General features: G+C 43.7%; 1 protein-coding gene across 1 annotated transcript in view; it reads left to right on the top strand.

The window, feature by feature from the left end:
• stab2 (stabilin 2) overlaps positions 1-27,363 on the top strand; it is a 156,672-nt gene that overhangs the window by 88,561 nt on the left and 40,748 nt on the right. The window contains 11 exon segments of the mRNA XM_084330948.1: positions 1,642-1,715; positions 2,909-2,980; positions 3,805-3,924; positions 4,890-4,934; positions 8,160-8,243; positions 13,120-13,275; positions 14,369-14,500; positions 15,367-15,435; positions 16,292-16,468; positions 16,583-16,672; positions 18,059-18,205. Of these exon segments, the coding sequence (XP_084187074.1) occupies positions 1,642-1,715; positions 2,909-2,980; positions 3,805-3,924; positions 4,890-4,934; positions 8,160-8,243; positions 13,120-13,275; positions 14,369-14,500; positions 15,367-15,435; positions 16,292-16,468; positions 16,583-16,672; positions 18,059-18,205 (1,166 nt within the window).

Raw genomic sequence — 27,363 nt, 5'->3', positions numbered from 1 at the left:
AATAATTTCAGGTAATTAACATTACATATCTCTTGTTGTGGAATTAACACAACATTATGCATACTTTTGACAATAAATAAAATAAGAATTTGTTCTTACTTGCTTGCCTGGGTAAATAAAGGTTAAATAAATGTAAAAAAAAATATATATATTTTTTTTGAAAACCGATACCGATCATTTCCGATATTACATTTTAATGCCAATATCGATAATATCGGACATCCCTAATATTTGGATTTGATGGTGGATTTTGCTCTTGATTTATTGTGGTGTTTCTTCTTGACTTGTTTAAAGAAGACTTGTAGCCTACAGCCCATGGGGACATTACCTTGTGATTTCGGGCTTTACAAATACATTTGATTTGATTTGATTTGCAGGCTTCTCTTTAGCTCACATTTTGAGAGAAATGCTATTGCATTGTACGTGTACTAATAATAATAATAATAATAATAATAATAATAATAATAATAATAATAATAATAATAATAATAATAATAATAATAACATAATTTTATATATAGCGCCTTTCATGAAACCCAAGGTCACTTTACATAGGACAATAACAGACAAGAGATAAACACGGACACACACACAACATTAAGTATCGGAAGCTAGAGGTCAAAAGCCATGTTAAAGAGGTGAGTTTTGAGGAGTTTCATGAAGCAGTCCAGAGTTGTGGCATTGTGGAGTTCTGTGGGGAGGGAGTTCCAGAGGGTGGGAGCTGCCACGCAGAAAGCTCTGTCCCCCAAAGGTCTACAGTCTGGTTTCGGGGGAATGGAGAGCTGACCGGTGTCTGAGGATCGCAGGGACCGTGACTGAGTGTAGGGGTGGAGGAGGTCAGTGAGATACTGAGTGTAGGGGTGGAGGAGGTCAGTGAGGTACTGAGTGTAGGGGTGGAGGAGGTCAGTGAGGTACTGAGTGTAGGGGTGGAGGAGGTCAGTGAGGTACTGAGTGTAGGGGTGGAGGAGGTCAGTGAGGTACTGAGTGTAGGGGTGGAGGAGGTCAGTGAGGTACTGAGTGTAGGGGTGGAGGAGGTCAGTGAGGTACTGAGTGTAGGGGTGGAGGAGGTCAGTGAGGTACTGAGTGTAGGGGTGGAGGAGGTCAGTGAGGTACTGAGGTGCCAGAGCATGGAGGGACTTGTAAGTGATGAGGAGGGTTTTGTAGGTGATGCAGGATTTGATGGGGAGCCAGTGAAGTACTCAGTGTAGGTATCGCCTAAAGGGAGTAGTATTCACATACTTTTCGTAGGTATGTTAGTGTGGTGAAGAAACGTGTATACTCTGAACCAGTCTCTAGACTAAATAGGTTTAAAAACTGCTTTATTCCGATCTCAGTAAAACTTTTAAATAGTGCTAACTATCAAATAACTGATATTTGGTTGTTATATTATCGGTTGTCATATTATCGATATTCGATAACCGATATTTGGGTATACTATTCTAATGTGGTGTTGCCAGACATCCTGCTGTGCAGGTACTTTACTGTATCTTTTATATTGTGTATCTCCTCTGTTTGGAGTCAGTTGTGTTGTGTCATGTCTGTATGTATGTGTCTGTGGCTGTAGTGTGGGTGTAAGCCCAAGACAAATTTCTCAGCTGATGGGACAATAAAGTGACTCTTGACTCTTGACTCTGCCGATAGAGATCAACCCGTGCCTGGAGGGAAACGGAGGTTGCCATGCCAACGCCGACTGCATTCACACCGGACCCAACAAAGTAAAATGTCGCCACGGCCGCCTACTCCCTGCCCTGAAGGGGCACTTAAAAAAGAAAAAAAGAGAAAACAACGCGATTTATTTCGCACATGAATCTCACACCCATTAGGCTAAATCACCATAGTTTTCTGGTGAAGTGCCCCTTTAACACAGATGTGTTGAGACAGCACAGGTCGGGTTGTTCCCTAGCTAAGCGTATACAGTATGGCCGTGTTTTTCTGGTATGATGGAAGTTAGCAATTGTGCTGTTTTTCACAGCCACAGCATTATTGTTATGTGTTTAGTTAGGTAGCATCACATCCTGTGCTATTTCCAACACACCACCTGTCTGTCTGTCTGTCTGTCTGTCTGTCTGTCTGTCTGTCTGTCTGTCTGTCTGTCTGTCTGTCTGTCTGTCTGTCTGTCTGTCTGTCTGTCTGTCTGTCTGTCTGTCTGTCTGTCTGTCTGTCTGTCTGTCTGTCTGTCTGTCTGTCTGTCTGTCTGTCTGTCTGTCTGTCTGTCTGTCTGTCTGTCTGTCTGTCTGTCTGTCTGTCTGTCTGTCTGTCTGTCTGTCTGTCTGTCTGTCTGTCTGTCTGTCTGTCTGTCTGTCTGTCTGTCTGTCTGTCTGTCTGTCTGTCTGTCTGTCTGTCTGTCTGTCCGTCCGTCCGTCCGTCCGTCCGTCCGTCCGTCTGTCTGTCCGTCTTTCTGTCTTGCCTGTTGTTGTTTCACCTATGCTTTATTATGAGTTAAAGATAGTTAACCCTTTCACTACCACACTACATAAGGTTAACCCTTTCACTGCGACAATACAGAAGGTTGACCCTTTCACACTACCACACGACGCAGGGATAACCCTTTCACTACCACACTACATAAGGTTAACCCTTTCACTACCACACTACAGAAGGTCAACCATTGCACTACCACACTACAGAAGGTTAACCCTTTCACTACCACACTACAGGTTAACCCTTTCACTACCACACTACAGAAGGTTAACCCTTTCCCTACCACACTACAGAAGGTTAACCCTTCCACTACCACACAGTAGTGAAAGGGTTAAATAAAGACAGTTGCAGATAGGGTACCGATACATCACTAGTAAAACATTACGTCCCAACAGCAACGATTAATAGACTAGATCCTACAGTACATTAAAAACAAAAGATTGTTAAAAAAAAAAATATATTTTGTATCCTTCATCATTCCCTACAGACCTCCTGTACTTGCAGCCAAGGCTACGCAGGAGACGGACAGACCTGTAATATGATCGACCTCTGTCGAAAGGTACCACCCTGCTTTATTTTATTTTAATGGCCTATCTCAAGCCCCACCCTCTTTTCTTGATCCTTCAATCACACCTGTTTGCCAGAGGGATTTTAATCCGAGTACTAGAGGGAGTTGGTGAAGGGTTGTGTGGGATTATGTGTAATTCAGTCGACAATTGTGGCCTCTCTGGCGATCAGAAAACATGTAATAACTGTGTTATTCCAAAGAAAAAGTCTGTCTTTGCCAGGTCACCCACACTAATTAGTAGTAGGGGTGTAAAGGTTCACGTATCCGTACCGAACCATTTCAGTGTGTACCGTACCGTACCGAATGGCTGTGTACCGAACAAATACAACGGTATGTTAACCACTAACAACCGCCCACCGGGGGCTGTTTCTCTCACAATCTAATATAATTATTATTATAATTTTTCTTTCGATTATTAATTTCAATAAAGAATATTCGTTGACAGCCCTACAAGTACAATTAGTTACTGCACACTACATCACCCCTGAGTGGAACATGGAAAGCCAAACTTTCCCCCACTGTACCGAAAACCCGTACCGAACCTTGACTTCAAAACCGTTTTGGTGTAGTTACACCCCTAGGAATTTATTCAGAATTCCCAATTTTGTTAGTAGCAAACACGGCGACAACTGCCGACACAAAATCAACTGTAGTCGTAACTGGTGCCTGGCAATGCACACAAACCAAACAGAAATCGACTGAGTAAATTATGGAATGCGTGTTTTTAAGTGTTAACCTCTTTGGTGACACTGTAACCTATAGTGTCTGTCCGAATTGAACGTGTAATAATGGTTCCATCTGTTTGTCGTTGTCAGAAAAATGGGGATTGCAACATGTATGCCAGGTGTAACATGACGGGTCCAGGCGTGAGAACCTGCACCTGCACCAAGGGCTACATGGGGGACGGCCTCACTTGCAAGGGCACCGTGGGGAAGGTGAGGAGGCAGACACCCCACCTCAGACACGCACCGTTTTCAGGGTTAAAGGAACACGCCAACATTATGCGACATGCGCTCATCATCTTCTCCAGAGTCAGAGCCGAGAAGATAGATACCAATGTCCACTCTGTGCGTTCAGTAGAAAGCGATCCGCCGGCAAGCTAGCCTAGCTTAGCACAAATGAATGGAAGCGGATACGGATCAACTAGCCTAGCCAAAAACACCTCTTGAGATTTAAGCTAGGCTAGCTGATCCGTATCTGCTTCCATACATTTTTGCTAAGCTAGGCTAGCTTGCAGCCAGATAGCTTTTCTACTGAACGCACAGAGAGGACATTAGTATCTATCTTCTCGTCTTGACTCTGGAGAAGACGATGAGCGCATGTCCCATAATGTTGGCCTGTTCCTTTAACAAGTTCCTTTAAATTAATGAATGAAGTACCACACCTATAGTTCTCTTCCCTGGTGTCTGATTACTGTTGTTGATCTTGTTGTTTATTCACTGTTGTTAATGTACAGTGGTGGAAAGTAAGTACTGCATTTAAGTATAATTTTTAGTTAATGAGTTTTTTCATTTTAGGGAACTTTCTGTGCTTTTACTCGCTGGTTACTTTGAAGGAAAATATTTTGCATGCTAAACATGCCATTCAATTGACGACGAGTATGTACTGTCAAATGTTATGCCTGCCAACTGGACCACATAAGAGTCAGAGACAGGTCATTGGCTCAAAGGTTGAGCGCTTCCCAGCACTGACGTACAAGAACGTCATAGGGAATGTATACTTTTCTATATACTTGTGATACTGAAGTGCATTCAATATCAAGTATTTTTCTACTTTAACTTATGTAAAGGAACTGTTTAATTCCTCCACCACTGCTAATGTACTACAGCTAGTTCATTTTGCTTTGCTTATAATCCACGGTTTCCCAATCCTGCCACCCTCCCCGTCTCCCTCGTCTCAGGAGCTCATCAGGAGGAAGTTACGAGACTTCTACATGGCGTTGATGGTGAGTGATGATTACGTGAGGATCGTACAGGTTTTGTGTTGAACGTGGATGGACTTGAGTTGAGTGTAATTGTCAATATATCAATATTTTAAAGGTGCTATAGATAACATTTTATGTAGAATAATCATTAAAAGAACATTGAATACATCAACAGAGCTTTTAGAAATGTGTGGAATAGAAGTATTGCTCCCCCCCCCCCCCCCCAAAAAGGATTGATTAATGAATGTATCATTTAAGAAATGTTGGTCCCAAATGAATGTTGTTGTTTACATGTTGCATGTATCCCCCTCCCTACTTCCTGTTTCCCCAACGTGGAATGCACCTGATTGGATCAAATTACTATCAATCCGCCGTGCACGTTTTTAGAAGTGAAAGCAAGATGGCGGACAGTAAACGTTCCGAAAGGCTATGTTGATAGGGTCATAAAGACTAAATGAAAAACGATTCTGTCACGGCGAATGTGTTAGTTTCTTACACAATGTTGGATTATGTAATTAGTGGGTCATGAGTCATTGTGGAACCAAATAAAAATCGCGCAAATTGATTGATTGATTGATTAATTGCGATTTTTATTTATATTTTTTTACCTACTTTCTATAGAAGCAGCTGCGAGGTGCGCTGTTTTAAGTGAGTGTGGATTATTGAATTGATTGCAAATTTTATTACTGTCCGCCTTGTTTCCAACTGGTTAAGCTTGGCGACTCTTTCGAAGTCGCTCTCTTTCGAAGTTGGTTAAGGTTAGAGTTTGTCTTTAGAGCAGGGCGATAGACCACCAGCCCTGATTCCAAACTCTAACCTTAACCAACTTCGAAAGAGAGCAACTTCGAAAGAGTCGCCAAGCCTAACCAGTTGGAAACAAGGACATTAGCAATCAATCAATCAATCAATTCAATAATCCATGCTCACTTAAAACAGCGCACCTCCCAGCTGCTTCTATAGAAAGTAGGTTTAAAAACAAAATCCTCCTATAGGGCAAAGAAACGTTTTTTTGTTTTGTTTTACATACTTTCTATAGAAGCATCTAAGAATGAAGTTCTATAGAAAGTAGGTAAAAAAAAAGAAAGTTGGATGTGTTAGTTTGTTGGATGTCTTAGTTGAAAGAAAGTTGGATGTGTTAGTTTGTTGGATGTCTTAGTTGAAAGACAGTTGGATGTGTTAGTTTGTTGGATGTCTTAGTTGAGAGACAGTTGGATGTGTTAGTTTGTTGGATGTCTTACTGAGAACAGTTGGATGCACTTCCGAGCTGCCTCCACATGGAGGCAACTTCTCTTTTTTATTTTTTTGGGAACTACTTTTTCGGCGGATGGTTTTGTCAATAAATCTTAAATTAATGTGTGTTTATTGTATAGCAATAAGGTTGGATGACATCGGCCATTGTATAAAAGCCATTACACCACGTGCAGTCGTGGGTTATGAGAATTAGACCATGCCTAGGGGGGTCTAACGACCACCCCTAGGCATGGTCTAATTATCATAACCCACTCCTGCGCGTGATGTAATGCTTTAAAATACTAATACTAATACTAATAAAAATACAACACAAGGTGCACAATTTACACAAACAGAAATAGGACTGCAAACAGTACTACACATATAACAATACAAATATAATATAAAATGCACAGTCAAATAGAAACACGGATGTACGGCTCAGCCTGAATGAAAAGCCAGTGAGAAGAGGTGAGTCTTTAACAAAGACTTTGACATCGCTAGGGTTGGAGCAGATCTAATATGTGAAGGTAAACTGTTCCACAGCCTGGGGGCAGATCTAATATGTGAAGGTAAACTGTTCCACAGCTTGGGGGCAGATCTAATATGTGAAGATAAACTGTTCCACAGCCTGGGGGCAGATCTAATATGTGAAGGTAAACTGTTCCACATTGTGGGGGCAGATCTAATATGTGAAGGTAAACTGTTCCACAGCCTGGGGGCAGATCTAATATGTAAAGGTAAACTGTTCCACAGCCTGGGGGCAGATCTAATATGTAAAGGTAAACTGTTCCACAGCTTGGGAGCAGATATAATATCGCTGCTGTCGGGACAAAACCTCATAACTCCAAAAACCCAACTTTTCAGCAGATGAAAAAAACTAACACAGATTTGAGGGTGAATAGAGTTAAGAGGTTTAGACAGATGATCGGTTTAATGCTTTCCCATTGTTTAAACTTTGTAAAACCCACACACACATATGGAGGATGATCTACGGAGTTGATTTATATAATAAAAAAAGAAATTCAAAAAATGGAGTTATGAGGTTTTGTCCCGACAGCAGCGATATGTAAAGGTAAACTGTTCCACAGCCTGGGGGCAGATCTAATGTGAAGGTAAACTGTTCCACAGCCTGGGGGCAGATCTAATGTGAAGGTAAACTGTTCCACAGCCTGGGGGCAGATCTAATATGTGAAGGTAAACTGTTCCACAGCCTGGGGGCAGATCTAATATGTGAAGGTAAACTGTTCCACAGCCTGGGGGCAGATCTAATATGTGAAGGTAAACTGTTCCACAGCCTGGGGGCAGATCTAATATGTGAAGGTAAACTGTTCCACAGCTTGGGGGCAGATCTAATATGTGAAGGTAAACTGTTCCACAGCCTGGGGGCAGCCACACCAAAGGCTCGTCACCTTTAGATTTGAGCCTAGATTATGGAACATCCAGAAGCAACTGATTTGAAGACCTCTAAGACCATCCATGTCACTCACTCTTGTGAAGTTAGAATTAAGATAAGATATTCCTTTATTGATCCCCTTGGGGAAATCCAGGCAACATAGCAGCATGGGGAGGGGGGGGGGGGGGTACATGTATGGACATGGTAATAGTAGAAGACATAATATAGGCAATAAAATTAGAGTACAGTAGAAAAGTTAAAATAGGCAGTGTAAACAATATAATTAACTAGGAATGTACACATAAGTAGGCAAGTAGGCATGTAATCAAGGTGCAGATGAGGGCCTGTATGCCCTATCAATTATATTATGCATTACAATAAATATGGTTACAATGAACACTAGAATCTAAATGTATATTCTGAGTAAGTAAGTATACAGTATGCACAGGTGCAGTATACATAAGGTACCCTAACCGGCGTGATATACGTTATACGTGCCGTTTAGGTGGGAGTCAGACACACTCAGTGATCAGACATTCCTAGTAGTTCTCGAATTCTGCTGCCGTTAGTTCTCGAAGATGATTCAAGTATCTATGTATCCATCCGTGCTCTGTTTCCAGATAGCAGAGATCTCTCTGAAGGGTCGAGGTCCGTTCACCGTCTTCGCTCCGACGGCAGAGGCCTTCGAGAAGGACCGCACCACGGTGAGAAACCTCCCTGCATTTCCAGTCTCGAGAAGAGAAGAAGAACCATTTAATTCCATCAGCATATATACACAACAAACTCACATGGACCTGCTGCTTTTAATCCAACATTCATCATGGAAAACTGCTTCTTTAATCTTCAGCAATGACTGAACGTCAATGGAATTGCCTGTACTAGCTCTTTTGGTCAGGCTTCATCTCATCTCGTTTATTGAGCATAAAAAGAATAGTGTACATTATCTTGCTCTATATGACTATGGAGATTATTCTTTATTCTCGTACTTATTCTCCTGGATTTCTGTGTACTCAAGTCTAAAACACGGGGGCAGATTTACTAAAATAAGAAGCGCAGGGCAAACTGTTCTGTGCACTCAAACTGTTCCGTGCACTCAAACTGTTCCGTGCACTCAAACTGTTCCGTGCACTCAAACTGTTCCGTGCACTCAAACTATTCCGTGCACTCAAACTGGTCCATGCACTCAAACTGTTTACTGCGCCCCTTGCAGTAGAGGTGCGATTTTTAAGAGCTGGATCTGTACTGTATGTAATATAAATGTGTGGGGAAGGTGCACAGTGTTCACTCAATGAAAATGTGTTATTTTTCACATAAAATCAGCCAAGGTCAATGAGTCTCAGGTTAAACAAATAGTTCGTTTTTATCATTTATCTTTTAGTAAACATTGAAAATTAGTCCCGCAGCTCCGAACACCACACAAGGTTATAAACGAAGGCGAGGGCACCTGCTTGGAATTTGCTGACTGAGTCACCCTTTAGATAGGACTCTGGTTAGAGAGGGTTTTTTTGGACGAGGGAGACGCAGGATGCATTAATACTAGAGATGTCCGATATTATCGGCCTACCGATATTGGCATTAAAATGCAATATCGAAAATTATCGGTATCTGTAAAAAAATTGAAAAACTTTATTTACCCAGGCAAGCAAGTAAGAACAAATTCTTACTTTATTTATTGTCAAAAGTATGCATAATGTTGTGTTAATTCCACGACAATAGATATGTAATGTTAATTAATTACCTGAAATTATTCCGTTTTTTGGGGGGGGAAACCCTGCATATATCGGTATCGGTTGATATCGGTATCGGAAATTAAGAGTTGGACAATATCGTTATATCGGATATTGGTAAAAAAGCCAATATCGAACATCCCTAATTAATACCAGGGCCAGTAGTCAGGCAATACATTTGAAATGTTCACCTGACCTCTCACGGGTGACGTCTTCTCTGGCTTCTCCCGAGTCTCCAGTCTTTGCTGCAGCTATAGGAGAATGAATGGACCATTAATAGATCGCTCCTAGCTTCGTCTGTGGTTCATGCAGCTGTGGTCCCGTGAACAAGTTAATTTCTCTCTCTGATAAGACAGGGGATTTAGAATTTTAAGCGACAGTTTAAAAATAGGAAAAATTGCTAGCCAAAACTAGCTTAGCAGTGAGGTCAATCGTCATTTGAGGTTAGCAATTTGACTTACATTTTTGTTAACATTAACAAAACGTAAAGTCCTTTGATGAAACACAATTTTCCCATTAACCCCACATTCAGCATCAAGGACAACATTTTTGGTAAAACAGGGAAGGAAAATACTTAATTTCTGCCATAGATGGGAATAAATGCACCAGGGCTTATGATGTCATAATGACGTGAGAGGTCTATATGACAGGCGATTTCCCTCAAACTCATGTACGAATAAGAGGAGCACACTTTACCAAGACACGACGTGATGCATACTGCATATCCAAGCCCACGCACCCCTTTAGTGAATACCATACATTAATTGCAGCCTCAAAAGCACCTCATCTCCACGAATATCTTTGTAAATCTGACCCTGAGAAGTTGCTTTTGCAAATTGGTGAAAGTTAAATACTGGTGGTTTAGATTAGATTAGATTCAAATGTATTGTCATCATACAGCACAAGTACTGTACAACTAAAGTTTGGCATCCAACCAGAGTGCAAATGTAGCAGTAAAGTGCAACAGCAATATACAACGTACAGGTGATTAAACTGGGTACAAAATACTGTATATAAATGATTACTACTGAGTAATAGTGCTAATCAGATGTATGTACAGAGTTGTAGTATTAATATGTACAGTGATACAGGCAGGGCCGCCTCATGGGGTGTGCGAGCAGTGCGGTCGCACAGGGCCTCGCGGGAAGGGGGGCCTCGCACAAAAAAAAATAAAAAAAATAAAAGAAAAATATTTTTTATTTATTCTTTTTTTATTCTTTTTTTCGAGGCCCCCCTTCCCGCGAGGCCCTTTTTCATCACAGACCTAAAATCTAGTTTTGCTTATATGCTTATATATTTCACATTAGACACGTTTGTAGAATGTGTCTGACTTGTTCCTGCCTCTGCGGCTCTGCAGACTGCAGTGTTCCGGTTTCTGCTGCTCTGCTGCTCTACAGATTTTAGAATAGTGTTTCCGGGCTCTTCCCGGACCCACGAGGTACAGGGATCTATTCAGCGCTATTCAGAGGAGCGAGTGGATGTCTTTTCAAAAGCAGCATGGATCAGAAGAAATTACACCGTGGGCCATAAGCTTGTTATCAATACCAAGTATGATGGTTATGCCAACTTTGCCAAGACGAAGAGGATGTTCGGCAGATGGACTGAAGATGAAAGTTGTTGCATGTTAGAAGAACCTTCAGTCAGGCTATAGCTATGTCGGCTAGTACTAGTAGCAATTTGCTAAGGGCAGGGACACGTAACTAGCGTTAGCTAATGCTAGCTAGCGTTAGCTAACGCTAGTTAGCTAGCGTTGCTAGCGCTAGCTAGCGTTAGCTAACGCTAGCTAGCTAGCATTAGCTAACGCTAGTTACACGTCCCTGCCTTTAGTTAATTGCTAAATTATCGAGTGCTAACGTGTGGCAGAAAACTAGGACTCCCAAGGGACTGGTACTTTTCATCTCCACGGAAAGTCTCCTTCCAACTTTGCCATTGATACTGCGTTATGGTGAGTTCATGCAACCTATTCTATTCCCGCCGTTGAGCTCTCTCTCTCTCTCTCTCTCTCTCTCTCTCTCTCTCTCTCTCTCTCTCTCTCTCTCTCTCTCTCTCTCTCTCTCTCTCTAAAACAACACACACACATACATGCCCTCTCTCTAACACACACACAAACACACACACTGACACACAGACATGCTCTCTCTCTAACACACAAACACACATGCTCTCTCTCTCTCTCTCTCTCTCTCTCTCTCTCTCTCTCTCTCTCTCTCTCTCTCTCTCTCTCTCTTTCTAACACTCTCTATCTCTCTCTCTTCAATTCAAATGGGCTTTATTTCACATTCTTGTATTTCTCCCAGTAGGTATGGGAGTTTTGAGTTATTTTAAATCTCGCACAGGGCCTCGCATTTCTTCCAGGCGGCCCTGGATACAGGTATAAAGACAGTATGGTAGTAGTCATACTGACCAGCAGCGTAACTAGTAAGAGAAGGATAATAATAAATAATGGTGGTGTGAAAATAAATCTCAAACTCTACAGTCTAAACATCTTTCAATTGAAAAACCTGAAAATGGATTTGGTACATTTTATTTATAACCTTTATTTAAGGGGCGGTCAGGTGGCGTAGCGGAGATTGCGTTCCTCACCAACATCGGAGACGCTGGATTCGCCTGTTCGAATCCAGCTCACTGCTCCGGCGTTGTCACCAGCTTGGCTGGCCGTTCACACTAATACAATTGGCTGTATTAGAGGGTGGGAAAGCTGGCAGGGTGGGTCCGGGTCGTTGTAAACTGCGACTCCTACAGTTCGGTCGGGGCGCCTGCTCAGCGCGGATAGGATCTAAGGGCGGTAGTGTGATCCTTCCACACATTACCCTCTCAGTGAGAGTCCGCGCTGCCAGGTGAAAAGAAGCGGTTGATTGGCTGGACGTGTGTCGGAGGAAGCACGTGATAGCCTCCACTCTCCCAGACCGACTGTGGGGGGTAAGTGCGCAGCGACCAGGAAGGGGATTGGGAATTGGCATAACGACTAACATTGGGATGGGAGAAAATCGGAGGAAAAAGGAGGAGGAAAAAGATGAAATATAAAATAAAAATTTAAAACTTTATTTAAACTCAAAGGGCAACTGAGGTTTCCCTCATTTACAGTCACGTTGAGTGTACGTCCATAAATAAGCCAAAAAAAGGCATATAAAATCATAAGATAAGACAATAAGACAACGAGGCGAGACAAAAGTAAGGATAACAAATAAATTAAAACACATACAACTTGATTGACAAAGGTTGGAGATCAAGGTTTTAAACTCTGCAACAGAGGTGAGAAACTCAAGCTTTAAAGGTCCCCTATCTTATAAATGGCATTTTACAGTGGTTTGCATTGTTTTCTAGCAATGTGGGGTTGTACCAACACTGACTAGATGTGAAATCTCTACACAGTCCCGTTTCTTCAGTTCAGCTGAGAAAAAAAACAACAACACAGAAACAAGCCATTCTGCTCGCTGATGTGAATAGGCACTGATCTGCCACCGCCCGCCCACAATCAACCGTGATACGTTTATTTGAGCAGCGAGTGGAAATAATGCTGAAGCGGTTTCGACAGCAGAGCCCTTCAGCTGTTCCACTCTCAGCATTTCCTCAAAAGTGTTGACCACATAGCTCCAGAGTGCTTATAAATCCCAGCTTTACCCCCCTGCGCTGTGTCTATGTGCAGTGAAAATGTCAATGCTTATAAATAAGCTTTGCAATGCACCCTTGTAACATTAACGCAACGTTAGCCGCTAGCTAGCCAACCCAATCACACACAGAGCTAGAGAGGCATCATAGCAAAATGCAGATTCACCATGTTCAGAGCAAACTCAGGGATCCAAATGGTTCCTTATCTGATATAATTCATGTTGAGATTGTGCTTCCACCGTAGATGAGAGCCTTGCTGGAATACAAGCAGAGAGACAAGTACGCAGAAGTCCTTCGGAACCACATTGTGATGTGTCACACCCTCCTGCTCAGCGACCTGACCACGCCCAGAAACCTGACCACCTTGGCGGGGACCGTCTTGACCACCTCCGTCTCTCAGGTGACCAGAGTATCTGATTAGCTAGCTTTTATTCTGTAGTGTTTGGTATTTTACTCTTTTACTGTATGAAGAATAATCTCAGGAGGGTCATACAGAACCAAGCATTTCACTATAATGTATGTACCTTATCTGTGACAAATAAAACTAAAAATTTAAACTACTGTAACATCTCAAGAGTGATCTGGGTGCCATTTCACCCAGTTAGCCAGATCAGAAAATATATAAATTAATTCTCACTTTTCTTTTTTTTCATAATTATGAATATCTATGACCATGGATCACATTCTTAACCCTGATATTTGATGACTTTAGCTCTAAGCTATCTGGCTAATTTGATAATCCTGCTTTGTGATATACTTCCCTGTGCATTTTTTACATTTATTTAACCTTTATTTACCCAGGCAATCAAATAAGAACCCCGCATATATCGGTATCGGTTGATATCGGTATCGGAAATTAAGAGTTGGACAATATCGGTTATCGGTAAAAAAGCCAATATCGAACATCCCTACTTTAAAATGAAAGATATTTCTGCATCAGGTGCATCCTGTTACTCGGAACCCCGTTGACCCAGTTTCACCTTGACGTCACCATACAAACAGCGCGTCGTACCAGGGGACTGAATTCAAGGTCTTTATGATAAAAAAGAAAAGGCCTGCACATCGACTGTGTTAACCCGTTCACTACCACACTACAAAACGTTAACCCTTTCAATACCACACATAGTCAATAGCTGAAGCTCCACACTGGACAAGGGCCAGGGGTGTTGATTTAAGCACAACAGAAATGTAGAAAAATGCAAGGACTGAGAATAGCCTGTTTCTCTTTGATGAAAGTGAAATGGAGATCGGATAGGAGTGGGACTCAGGTGGCTAGAAGACGCAGAGCGTAGGGGTCTTGAGGGTGTGTAGTTAGAGACCATTGACCGGAGGTAGGCAGGAGCTCGCTGCACGATATGCCAGGTCAAGGACCTTGAAGCGGATGCGTGTGGCGATGGGAAGCCAGTGCAGCTCTCTGAGAAGTGGGGTAACGTGGGCTGACTTTGGTAGATTGGAGATGTCATCTCATCACATGTAATATTTCATGTTTCCAGGGTTTCCTCTTCATCGGCAAGGCTAATGTGACTCGCAGCGATGAAGTCAGCACCAATGGGATTATCCATGAGATCGATTCCATTTTGTTCCCACCGAGTATGGAAAAAGGAAAGGAGCTGTCGTCAACGTCGGTACGTTGTGTACTATGTTGTGTACTATGTTGTGTACTACGTTGTGTACTATGTTGTGTACAGTGGGGGTTTTAGGTAATGGAGGTGAGAGACAAAAGGCTGGTGATTGATTGATCAGGGGAGATGGGAAGACTGAACGATCAGGGGACAAAGGGATTGATTAATGGAGATGGGGAGACAGGACGTGGGTATTGAGGATTAATCAGGGGGAATTGGGACTACAGTAGGTGTGGGGGGATGACAAATGGGAGGGGGGGAGAACATACTATTTCTACTACAGCTTTCTAGAATGACATTTACAAAAAATGTTTTTTATACATTTGTTATTTGAATGGCTTAAGGCTATATCTGTACTTGTTGTTTGTTTGTTTGTTTGTTGTTGCTGCATATTTGAAATAAACTTCAATCAATCAATCAACACATTGTAACTAAGTAAGCCCTCTGCCTTTGGCTTTAATGAAACCAATGTTCAACGTTAGCTTTTAACGTTGCTAACTTGTGTTGCTAACATTAGCTTGCTGGCTAATGAGTCGACCGTAACACGCATTCAGTGCTATTGACTACTGTAAACGTCTATCAATATCCACGACAAGTCCCTCCCTAGCTTCCTGTTTTACCGGAAACTGCGTGAATATTATGCAGAATCAAATATCATTCTGCTAGCCGTTTCATGGGGACATTAACAACTCTACCTCATACTGGAGGCTACACTATAATGGAACCCTCACTCAGATATTCGATTGTTGTTGTTGTTTTTTGTTGTTTTTTACCATCGTTCACCAAGCTGACAACAAGTCTAACCGTGAAGGCCTATAGTATCAAATACACTACCGTCTTACATATCTCTATCTTTCTCTTTGCCCAAGCTAACACAGCTCAACCTGACCGATGTGGCAGCTAAGCATGGCTACAAAACCTTCTACAATCTGCTGGAGGTGAGTGCTCATGTATCCTGTGGAGGTCTGCATGTGTAGATAGTAGTAGTAGATAGTAGTATAGACATAGTAGCAAAGTACATCATAGTAAAAGACAGTAAGAAGGTTGTTTTTTTGTTGATCCCTATTGATTCAGGGAAAAAGATCCAGGTATCTGAGACCTGGGTCCATTGAAGGTGGCAATGTTGGTGGTAGTGTTGCTGTATTGGTCTTTTATACTGTAGACTGTTTCAATGTGGTAGTGTTGCTGTATAGACCTTTTCAAGGATTCAAAACAATTACACAATATGATCCTCTGAGTGCGATATTAGGCTTACTAGGCTTCAGGCATATATGGTATATACAGCATTATTGTACATGCTATCATACAGAGTTATATGGGTTATGTGCAGGTGTATAAGTAGGTATATATAATGATTATGCACATATGTACAGACATGCTGATAGATATATACAGCATTATTGTACATGCTAGCATACAGAGTTATGAGTTATATGCAGGTGTATATGTAGGTATATAGAATGATTATATGCAGGTATATACAGCATTATTGTACATGCTATCAAACAGAGTTATATGCAGGTGTATAAGTAGGTAACTATGTACAGTATATATAATGATTATACGGTATATACAGCATTATTGTACATGCTATCATACAGAGTTATATGGGTTATATGCAGGTGTATAAGTAGGTATATAGAATGATTATATGCAGGTATGTATAGACATGTGGATATGTATACAGCATTATTGTACATGCTATCATACAGAGTGGGTTATATGCAGGTGTATAAGTAGTATCTAGAAGTCCAGGCCCGGCTGCTCACGGCTGGACTGGTTGTCCCTGTGCAGGACACGGGCCTGATGGACGTGGTGAACGACCCGATGCTCAGGCCGGTGACCGTGTTCCTGCCATCGGACCGCACCATGGCCGCCCTGCCCCAGGAGCAGAGGGACTTCCTCTTCAACCAGCAGAACCGACCTCAGCTGCTGGAGTACCTCAAGTATCACATCCTCCACGGACCGAAGGTCTCTGGGTGCAGCTCATCGTCTACCAGTGCTTGTGGTGTCAGATTAAATATGGATCAGCGTGAAATATAGATCACTTCTGGATAAAACAAGACGTTGTTGCTCCGTCCTCAGGTCTCTGCTGCAGAGCTGATCCACCTGGACTCAGCCCGGACCCTCCAGGGCTCCCCGCTCACATTCAGCTGTGGAGGAACCAACAACATGGCAAGTGTGAAGAGCACTGCATGGGCTGCAGCCAGCAGCTGGAGAACGAACGGCGGCAGAACTTGAGAACTGTTGAGAAATGTCAGACTCTTAACCACTAAACCCTGAATGGACTCTAGTGCAGTGTGTATTATGACTCTTAACCACTAAACCCTGAATGGACTCTAGTGCAGTGTGTATTATGACTATTTTTTTTTTTTTAACTTTATTTTTTAGCGTTTATCGCTTTTCTGGTCAAGCATGACCGACAGTTGTAGGGTGAAACGGGAGAGAGAGCAGGGGGAGACATTCGGCAAATGACGGCGAGTCCGGGAATCGAACTCGGAGTCAACCAGATCCGTGACGCAGCACGGAGTCCCGCGACGCAGCGCGGTAACATGGTGTGCTACTGGAGCACCCCTGTGTATTATCATTATGACTCTTAACCACTAATATAAACCCTGCACGGACTCTAGCACAGTGTGTATTATGACTCTTAACCACTAAACCCTGAACAGACTCTAGCGCAGTGTGTATTATGACCAGGGGTGCAGTCGTAATATGGGCGGAGGCCAAACGGTATCCTATTATTATGCAAAGTCTAGGCACTTATCACCTAGACTTTGCATAATAATATGATGCGCGCACTTCGAAGCCCAAACGCCGTTTGACCGCGGTTGCCCAGCACTGCACCACTGATTATGACTCTTAACCACTAAACCCTGCATGGACTCTAGTGCAGTGTGTATTATGACTCTTAGGCGCCTCCAAAATTGGCCATTTTAGTTTTCGTTTTTGAGGACTGCATACTTTTTTTGCAAACCAAAACTTTATTTATACTTTATACTTATAGCACATGCATGAGCCTGGTCTCTTTTGAAAGATGACAATCTGAAGTGTCTGATACAATAAAGATAATTCACTGTTAGTTCTAATGAAATAGTGTAACATAGGTCTGAACTTGAGTTGTAGAAAAACACGTTTTTCTGTAGTAGTTAGTAGTCCAGAAGTAGTATTTCTCTAGTGCAGTGTGTATTATGACCGATATATTATACAGACCCTCATCTGCACCTTTTTGTCTACTATTTACTTTTATTAATATTAAAATTTTGTATTGCCTATATTTATTGTCTTCCTATTACCCTGCCATTACCCATACCTGTACTCCCCCATGCTGCTATAATAATAATAATAATTATAATAATAATAAAAAACTTTATTTGTATAACACCTTTCATACAAGAAGTGTAGCTCAAAGTGCTTCACAGCAGTAAAAAGACATGACACCTGAATTTCCCCCAAGGGGATCAATAAAGGAATATCTTATATGATCTTATATAATGGCAGAACAAAAGGAGTTACTGTATAAATTGAATACTTGGCATTCACTAACTCATTTCTCAACAGGGAGAAATCTTCATCAACGGTGGAACGTGTCGCATCGTCCAGAGGCACCTCCGGTTCAGCGCGGGCACGGCCTACGGGATCGACTGCCTGCTGACTCCTCCCAGTGTGGGGGGGCGCTGTGACGAGCAGCAGAGCTTTGAGCTGCAGGTGAGCTCCCATTGATTGATTGATTGCTTGATTGATTGATTGATTAATTGATTGATTGATTAATTGATTGATTGATTAAACATTGTATTAACAGATTGCAGAATGGGTACAACACAGTACGGCTCAATACACACAATTGTTAAGGGGATGCAGACCAGAGAAAGATTTTCGTCTTGTTTACATCAGGGTCCCCCATTTTCAATTCATCATAACATATGACATACAGATAGACAGTACTGCTACATCTATACATTGACATATGACATACCAGATTTACAGATTTACAAAGATTTACAAATACAGTACTGTTTGTGATACAAGAAGAGTCTAAAAAAGAGACTATATACATTTGACCAGTCCATCAACACGTGACATCATAATACAACAGAAAAAAACTGTAAATTACAGGGCTGTGTGGTCATGGAATAACCTTCCAAGTAACATTCGTCATATTATCATACTGGCCATCGCGTCTCGCTCTTCGCCATTATGAGATATCTCTTATCTCCTAGCACCTACTGTGCTCACAAACAAACAATTGCACTCACATGCACGTGACCAGGCCACGCCCCCGCGTCCTACCTATATGACGCCGGACATGGTCACACTCTACCTTCCTCTTTTTTGTTTCCAACACGGACGTTGCAGTGCACTCCGTGAACTAGTTGTTATGAAACGCAGGGAGAAATTACACAATGTTGGGTTTTCGCCGGAGGTTCACCAGCCCCTGGAATCTTCTCGGCACATCCTAACAGCGCATCGGGCCTGTCCTGGGGTTTCCTCATCTCGTGACAGCAGATCGAGGGACATCGCGCAACGGTTAGCAATCGAGCTACGTCGCGCACAGGTAGGCTTGCGTTGTCAGGCATTGATACTAGCATGAGTAATACTCGTTGTCCCGTGAGACAGCCATGTGATGTATTGGCACGAGGGGCAGGATATTTGGGAAAACATGGTCGTCATGACTCTGTTTTGGGTGTTTTCCCAACTATCCTAGTGCGTGCGGCTAATGCTAATGCTACAATGCTGGGTCTCCGTTCTTTGTTCCTCGCCGAGGGCTGTCTTTACTAAAAGGTCTTCCCTCCTCTTAACCATTCATTGTGATGGTCAATCGGTGTCTAATGTTGGGGGTTTAACGGGGGCTTGTTTACCATTTTCCTGGGTGGATGGGCTGAGGCTCAGGGCTGGTGTGCTTTTTGTGAATCTATGAATTGTGTGCGGGACTGGTGTTTTTCTCTGGTCTGCATCCCCTTAACAATTGTGTGTATGGGCTAGCCCATTCTGCAGTGTGTTAGTGGACTTTTCGTTCATTTATTCATTTACCCCTTCATGGGTGCACATCACAGTGGAGGTTGCTGCATGCCTACTAGTGAGGCAATGCTTCACTAGTAGTAGTCTTTTGTCTGCAGCCACCACTGGTGCTCCATGCTTGTGAAGCAGGTGGCATCAGTCCTTTGCCTCTGACATGGTGGAACAGTGTCCCGCCCGGCCGACGCCATGAGGCGAGTCGGCCCGGCAGGTGGCTGGTGGGCTGTTAAAGCCTATACCGCCGCGGTATAGAATTAGCAGCATCTGACAACATTGTTCGAATTGCTGTTTTTTCTGTCAAAAATGGTGTCGTGTGGTGGGGCCTTAGGGCCAGCCGACGTCAAAACATGGCGCAAGGTTTTGAGGTTATTCAGCTTTTGACCTAGCCGCAAGCTATAACCGCAGGGAGGGCTAGGATGCTGTCAACGCTTGTTCACAGACATCTTTGGTTGGATCAGTCTCCCCTTGAGGAGGAGAGAAGGTTTTTCCCTCCTCAGGGCTCCCCTCTCTGCAGAGGGACTTTGGTCTTTCCGCAGGAGCGCGGGCGGTATTTGACCTAGGCCCCACACCGCCTCACACAGCGCAGCCAGAGGTGAGGGCGCGGCCTCGCCAGCGGCTGTGGCGAGGACCCCGACCAGCGGCCATGTTTCCCCTGCCTGAGGTACCCTGGACACAAAGACAACAGGTGATCACAAGGCCGACAGCCTTGGTGGCCGAGGGATCGCTACATTAGATGAGTACGCCCTAAAAAAAACGTTGCCGTCTAGCTGTGTCTAGCTCGCTCTCCGGTCACCCCCCCCCCCCCCAACACCAGCGGGATACGGGCTCTGATTTGTTCCCTTTGGCTGCGGGCCGCGGGCCTTCAGTGAAGCACAAGCGGCCCCACGTTTCGCTACTCATGGGGACGGGGGCTGACACCCAGTTGCTGGCTAGGCCTGGGTCTGTCCGTGAGAATGCTGTGCTGTCAAGCGGCTCCCACGCCACACATTCTGCGTCTGTGTGTGGTGAGCCTGGTGTTGTGTCTGTCAACGACGAAGGTTGTCAGTGGGGGAACTCGAGGCCCAGGGGGTCGCAGCGAATAGAAAGTCAAGTACGTAAACAAGTGTAAACAACAAAAAATTTCAATATACCTATATACAGTATATGTACAGTATATACAGTGCAGGTAGAGTACAGTGTAGAAATGGTGAGGTATAGCTTAGCTTGTGGTGCCACCTTGTGGTGGTGAGGTGCAATGAGGTGCAATAAGGAATGAGATTGATGTGCAAATTTCCTTACCAATAACTATAAAGTGTGTTAGTGTCTAAAGTGGTAAAGTGGGTGCTACAGTGTGTTGTTTATTTAAAGTGAGTGTGTGCATGTGGATGTGTGTGCTGTGCGTGTATTGATGGTTTGTTATTGTTCATTGAGCATCCTGATGGCCTGGGGATAGAATCTCCTTCTGAGTCTCTCTGTGCTTGCCATGAGACTCCGGTATCGCTTGCCTGACCGCAGCAGTTCAAAGAGGCAGTTGTTTGGGTGGCTGGGGTCTTTGATTATTCTCTTAGCCTTACCCATGCAGCGCTTGTTGTAAATGTCTTGGAGAGTGGGAAGCCCACCTCCGATTGTGCGTTCGGCTGAACGGGCCACTCTCTGTAGTCTGCTACGGTCTTGTGCAGTGCTATTCCCAAACCAGGAGGTGATATTGCCAGTCAGGATGCTCTCTATTGTGCATCAGTAGAAGTTCTTGAGGATCTTCTGACTCACTTGGAAATTCCTCAGGCGCCTAAGGAAGTAGAGGCGTTGGCGTGCCTTCTTGATAACACTGTCAATGTGTGTGGTCCATGTCAAGTCCTCGGATATGTGGACTCCGAGGTACTTAAAACTGTTCACTCTCTCAACCGGTGGCCCGTCGGCGTGAACACTTTAGGCAACCAACTTGCGCTTCCGTGTTTCTCTGATTGGCCGAGCGCCTTCCGCGTTTCTCTGATTGGCCGGGCGCGGCTCCCCCTTAAGCTCCAGGAGAGAGGAGAGAGGCTGAAAACCCGCAGTTCTTGCCCGACTGATGGGAGCCGAATCCCGGATCCGATTTTTCTGATGAATACCCCCAAAACATGGAGGTCCCGAACGCATGGAAGTATTGATTGCGCCGTAACGAATCATTAAAAAAATATACGTTAACTGGAATATGTTGTGCCTTTACACATATGTTGGATTATGTAATTGGTTTGTCATGACAAACTAATAAAAAATCGCGATTTACCCGGTGGCTACAACAACACACAGTGACTACATGCGTGTTGTTGTAGCCACCGGGTAAATCGCAATTTTTTATTTTTATCAGTCGGGCAAGAACTACGGGTTTTCAGCCTCTCTCCTCTCTCCTGGAGCTTAAGGGGGAGCTTAGTATTCCTGCCTCTGAGGAGCACGTCGCGGCTCATGCGCATGCGTGCGCTCTGCCAATCAGAGCAATTCAGAGCAACGCGGAAGCGCAAGTTGGTTGCCTAAAGTGTTCACGCGTGTCGTATATGTGACCACGACCAGTGCTTTAGCCCACATGTCTCCATTTTCATTTTCCAGATTTTTCCAGATTGTGAAAGTACAGAATGTAAGCTTTCAAATGATGTGTCATACTTTGAAATATGAGAATGTTTTGAATATCATATATTCATTTAAATCTTGTAACTCAGTCTGTTGTCTAAAACACTCAAGGGGAGAAAACGTCTCTCAAAGATGTTCACACTTCAGCTAGTTTGGGGGGGCGTGGACAACTACCCTCACCTGAATGTGTCCATCGTTAACGTTAATGACTCTCTCTGTGTGAATGCCTTTACCTGGCTCAGTGAATCTGAATCCCAACACGCAGCTCTATTCAGATGCAAAAATGAACCCAGCCCCCACCTCTCTTCTGTGGAGAGCACAAACTGTGTTTCAAAATGGCCTTTTTTAAACACAGAATTCTTACAATTAGAGTTATTATATCTGTTCGCTGTTGTACTAAATATGTTCTTCAACTCTCGAACTGTAGTTATATATAAAAAAAAAAAAAAAAAAAAAAAAAAACTTTTTTTATTGTGTCTATCTGTCATTTCACCCTGGCGACTTGTAGGCTACATCACCAGACTGGGTCACATATTATCTTGTAAAATGTAAAATATCCAGAAACTGTACAAAATGATACTAGATGAAATACTGTGGTAAGTTGGATTACAGAAGGAATCAAAGATTAGGCTGTCTCCTCAGCAAAGGAGCCAGATTCAAGCAAACAGCTGTTAACCGTACCATCCCCTGTAAAAATAGCTCCAAGGAAGGCCACCTAGGTCAGGGAGCACAGCAGGTTTGGGCTGCAGTAACGCTTGGTCAGTAAAACCAAATGGCCATGTATAATAATAAATCGAACAGGAGACCATTCGGATTTCTCCCCCACCTAGATGGAGATAAAAGGCTTCCCCCAGCAAACCACACAGATCCCAAACTGAAAATAGCCTTCTGTAGTCGATTAGTAACTTAAGGCAATAGGTGGTATTTGAATAGCTGCAATAATCATTGACTAAGAGAAAAGTGACCGGTCATTCTGAGTCAGGAAAGCTGTCTAGAGAACCAGGTTAAAGCCTAATTAACAAATTAACCAAAGAACAAGACATTTACTAAAAAACAAAGCAAGGACCATTATGTTAAAAACTAAACAAAAGACTTAGTGTTTCATTTAAGCTAAAATAAGGTTAAAGAAAGGTTATTACTAAGAGAATAGACATACCATCAGTAGGATGTAACATTAAATAAGGCAATTTCATAAGTTACATGTAGGCATAACTCTTAAAACTATTAGGAAACGGTAGTCACAATAAAGAATAACTCTTAAATAATAAGGATAAAAGAAACCATGACACAGGACTCCTTATCGGTTAATCAGAGACCAAGTATTCTATTTTCTGTTGAAGGACGTATGCTATTCTCTGTGCACGGAGAGAAGAACTGTAAGGATTCCCAAATAAGGTAATGGAATAGAACGGCTAACAGCCAGTCGGATTCTCCCCATTATAGACTGTGTAACGTTGTGTCACCAGACCAGGATGACGTGTCACTCACAAAAGGAATTCCTGCTAGAAGGAATTTGGCCAATGGGAAAGGCCGATCCCTGTCACCTGACAGGCAGGGAAAAGGTCTTCTCTCTCTCATTTAAGCAGCAGGGAAGCTGACAGAAGGAGACTGGAGAACCGGAGACTCGAGAGCCGGACATGCACAGAGCCACGGACACAGACGATGATAGAAGATCGCCTTACAGCAGGGGATCCAGACTCCGCCGAGACGAAATCAAGCGCTCCCTGCCCTGAGCGCTGAGAACAGGAAAACCAAGGTTGCCTTGGCAACCAGCATCAACAGAGAAAAGGCCTCATGTTGCCGAGACAACCAACACCAGGAGAAGAACGCTCTGACGGCCGCAGCTGATCCGATCATGGACCGAATGCTCCACCAAAGAGACGATTAGATATACAATGAAGACCCTGTACTTGTTTGATTCATAAATGTGTTTTATTAAGAATGGAATAAACACCCCAGTTGTTTGATTCAGACCACCTCGTCTGCGCTTCCTTCATAGAACCGAACACCTGAAATGCAAACAATGCAGAGAGAAGGGATAAGACTATACGATCACAGAAACTAGATAAATGAATGAAAGAGACGTCACGCGCCCCGTCGATGCTGAGGGGGCTGTAGTCCCTGACCCCTGACCTCCTAAAGTCCACAATCATCTCTTTTGTTTTGCTGATGTTCAGGGAGAGCCTGTTCTCTTGACACCATCCTGCTAGAACCTTTACCTCTTCCAGATAGGCCCTCTTGTCGTTTGCAGAGATCAGGCCCACCACTACTGTGTCATCAGCTAATTTGATGATTGTGTTGTTGTTCCGCTGTGCCACACAGTCTTGTGTGTACAGGGAGTAGAGGAGGGGACTCAGAACACAGCCCTGGGGGGCCCCTATGTTGAGAGTGATGGATGAGGAGGTGCAGTTGCCTGCTCTCACCACCTGGGGTCTGCCCATCAGGAAGTCCAAGACCCACTGGCAGAGGTCATAATTCAAGCCCAGGTCCCTGAGCTTGGCTATGAGTTTGGAGGGGACTATGGTATTGAATGCTGAGCTGTAGTCGATGAATAGCATTCTCACATAGTTCCCCTGCCTCTTGTCCAGGTGTGATGCTGCTGTGTGCAGCACATGGGCTATGGCATCCTCCGTGGACCTGTTGGGGCGATATGCAAATTGCAGGGGGTCCAGGTTGATGGGGAGGGAGGAACAGATGTAGCCCTTCACTAGCTTCTCAAAGCACTTCATGGCTATGGAGGTGAGAGCTACAGGGCAGTAGTCGTTGAGGCAAGCAGGCTTAGATTTTTTGGGTACAGGGATAATGGTGGACTTCTTCAGACAGGTGGGGATGACAGCCTGTTCTAAGGACAGGTTAAATATGTCAGTGAATACCGGGGCCAGTTGGTCTGCACAGACTTTTAGGACGCGGCCAGGGATACCGTCCGGTCCTGCTGCCTTCCTGAAATTCACTTTCTTAAAGGTCCTCCTCACCTCATGTTCTGTTATCCTGAACACTGAGTCTCCATCGGCAGTGCCCCCCCCTCCATTGCAGTGGTTTGTAGGCTGGTGTTGTTATTCACAGCCTCAAACCTCACATAGAAGGTATTGAGATCATTTGCCAATTGGATGTCACTGTTCAGCTTGAGGGAGGTGCCTTTGTAATCTGTCATCGTTCTGAGGCCCTGCCACATACCTCTAGAGTCAGCCTGTTCATATTGAAGTTCAATTTTATCCCTGTAGCGCCGTTTTGCCTCTATTACTGTCCTCCTTACGTTGTATCTCGCCACCTTGTGGTCATTCATGTTGCCTGTCACAAGTCCGTCGTTGTATGCTGAGGTGCACGCTTTCAGAGCCTCACAGACGGATTTGTCCACCCCAGGCTTTTGGTTTGGGTAAACTCTAATTGTGGTAGAGGGGATTGTTTCTTCTACCAAAGTACAAACAAAGTCTAGCACTGTTTCCGTGTAGTCATTAATATTGTCAGTGTTGTCGCGGAATATTTACTTAGTTACTCATTTGTATATTTTGTACCCAGTTTAATCATAGATGTTTTTAGGCAGGGTGGCAGCTGTCATTCATGTATGAGAAGCATGTACAGTAATGCTGTATATACCGTGTATATATATATATACATATTTATACTTACCATACCTGTATATATATATTTATCCACATCTGTCTGTATATACCTGCATATAACCTTTTACATATCTGTAGATACTGTACATACAGTATCTCTTACCTATTCTTACTAGTTACGCAGGTATAATGTCTATACCTGTATCACTGTACATAATAATACTATAACACTGTACATACATTTGATTAGCAATATTACTCAGTAGTACTCATTTATATATTTTATATCCAGTCACCTGTACATTTACATTTACATTTAGTAATTTAGCTGACGCTTGAATCCAAAGCGACAAGTTCTGTACGACAAGTCATCAGGAAGGTGTTATGGTTTGACACCGACCCCAAACGCAACGACACAAGAGAGTAGGATTCAGAGTTGCCAAAAACAAGGGCTTGTTTATTAAGACTAAATAAACAGCACAGACTTGGAAGAGTTCAAACAAAGACTGGAATACAAGCAAGGATGAATGTTGCTGCTCTGCAGCTTCTCCCGGGATGGTAGTCAGGGGAAGCAGACGCTGACGTCAGAGCCGCTCTGCAGACTTCTCTCGGCAGAATCTCCGAGGTGGTTGCGGGACCGAGAGAGAGAGAGGGAGCGAGTTAACTCAGAGTGCAGGTGGAACAGAGCAGGTGAACAGGAGAGGTGACTTGTACCCGAAAACAGAGTTATCCAAGTGACTGAATCTTCGGTGTAAATACACACTGTGAGTAACGTTCCAAACACAATCCCAAGTGATAGATATCTTAGGTGCAAAATAAACACTGTGAGCGAAGTCCCAAAAATCTAAATCCAATGTGATAATATCTTCGGTGTGTAAACACACAGTGGGAGATGTTAGGCCAAAATATTATCCCAATGAAACAATCCAAAAAAGGCTAAACGCTGGGTGAGTGACTGTCTGATAAAAAGCTGGAAATCTTCAGTGTTATATAAACACACGAAAAACGGAATTGGATCAAAGACAGTCATAAAAAACTCACCCAGGCGTTGTGCGTAAAGAGCGTTGGAACAGAATGGAGCGAGCGCGTCGCCTCGGGGAAAGGGTGTCCAAGAGGAATGCTTCTTGAATATCCTGGAGGCAAAGCACAGGGAAACAACAGCAGGCAGTAGGAACGGCGAATGCAACTGAAATATCAAAACGATCCAACCAAAACTTGAATGGGGAAACGGGGTATAAATAATACGGGAATGCTTAATTGACAAGCAGTGACAGCTGAGGGAAGTGATTGATAAGCGTGTGGACGGGGGAGAACCAATCAACGACGTCTCTGGGAAGAAGCGTGTGAATAGGGGAATGAAATGATTAACAGAAAACAAATGGAAACAAAGCGAGTAGGCTTAAAGGAACAGAGCGAGTAAGTGAGCAAAGGACAAAAACCTCACAGTACCCCCCCCTCCACGGGAGCCACCCGGCGACCAGGCCGACCCGGCTCGTCAGGATGGGCACGATGGAAGTCAGTGATCAAGCCGGGATCCACGATGAGCTGCCGGGAGACCCAGCTACGCTCCTCAGGGCCGTAACCCTCCCAGTCCACCAGGTATTGGAACCCCCGGCCCCGCCGACGAACACCCATCAACCGGCGGACCTGCCACTGGGGGTGACCATCCACCAACACGGGAGGCGGAGGATCAGGAGCTTGAGGCATAAG

Source organism: Notolepis coatsorum (assembly GCF_963971535.1).
Source record: "Notolepis coatsorum genome assembly, chromosome: 15".
Lineage (NCBI taxonomy): Eukaryota > Metazoa > Chordata > Actinopteri > Aulopiformes > Paralepididae > Notolepis > Notolepis coatsorum.
Note: the sequence above shows the minus strand (reverse complement) of the source record. Positions and strands in the feature narration are given on the sequence as shown.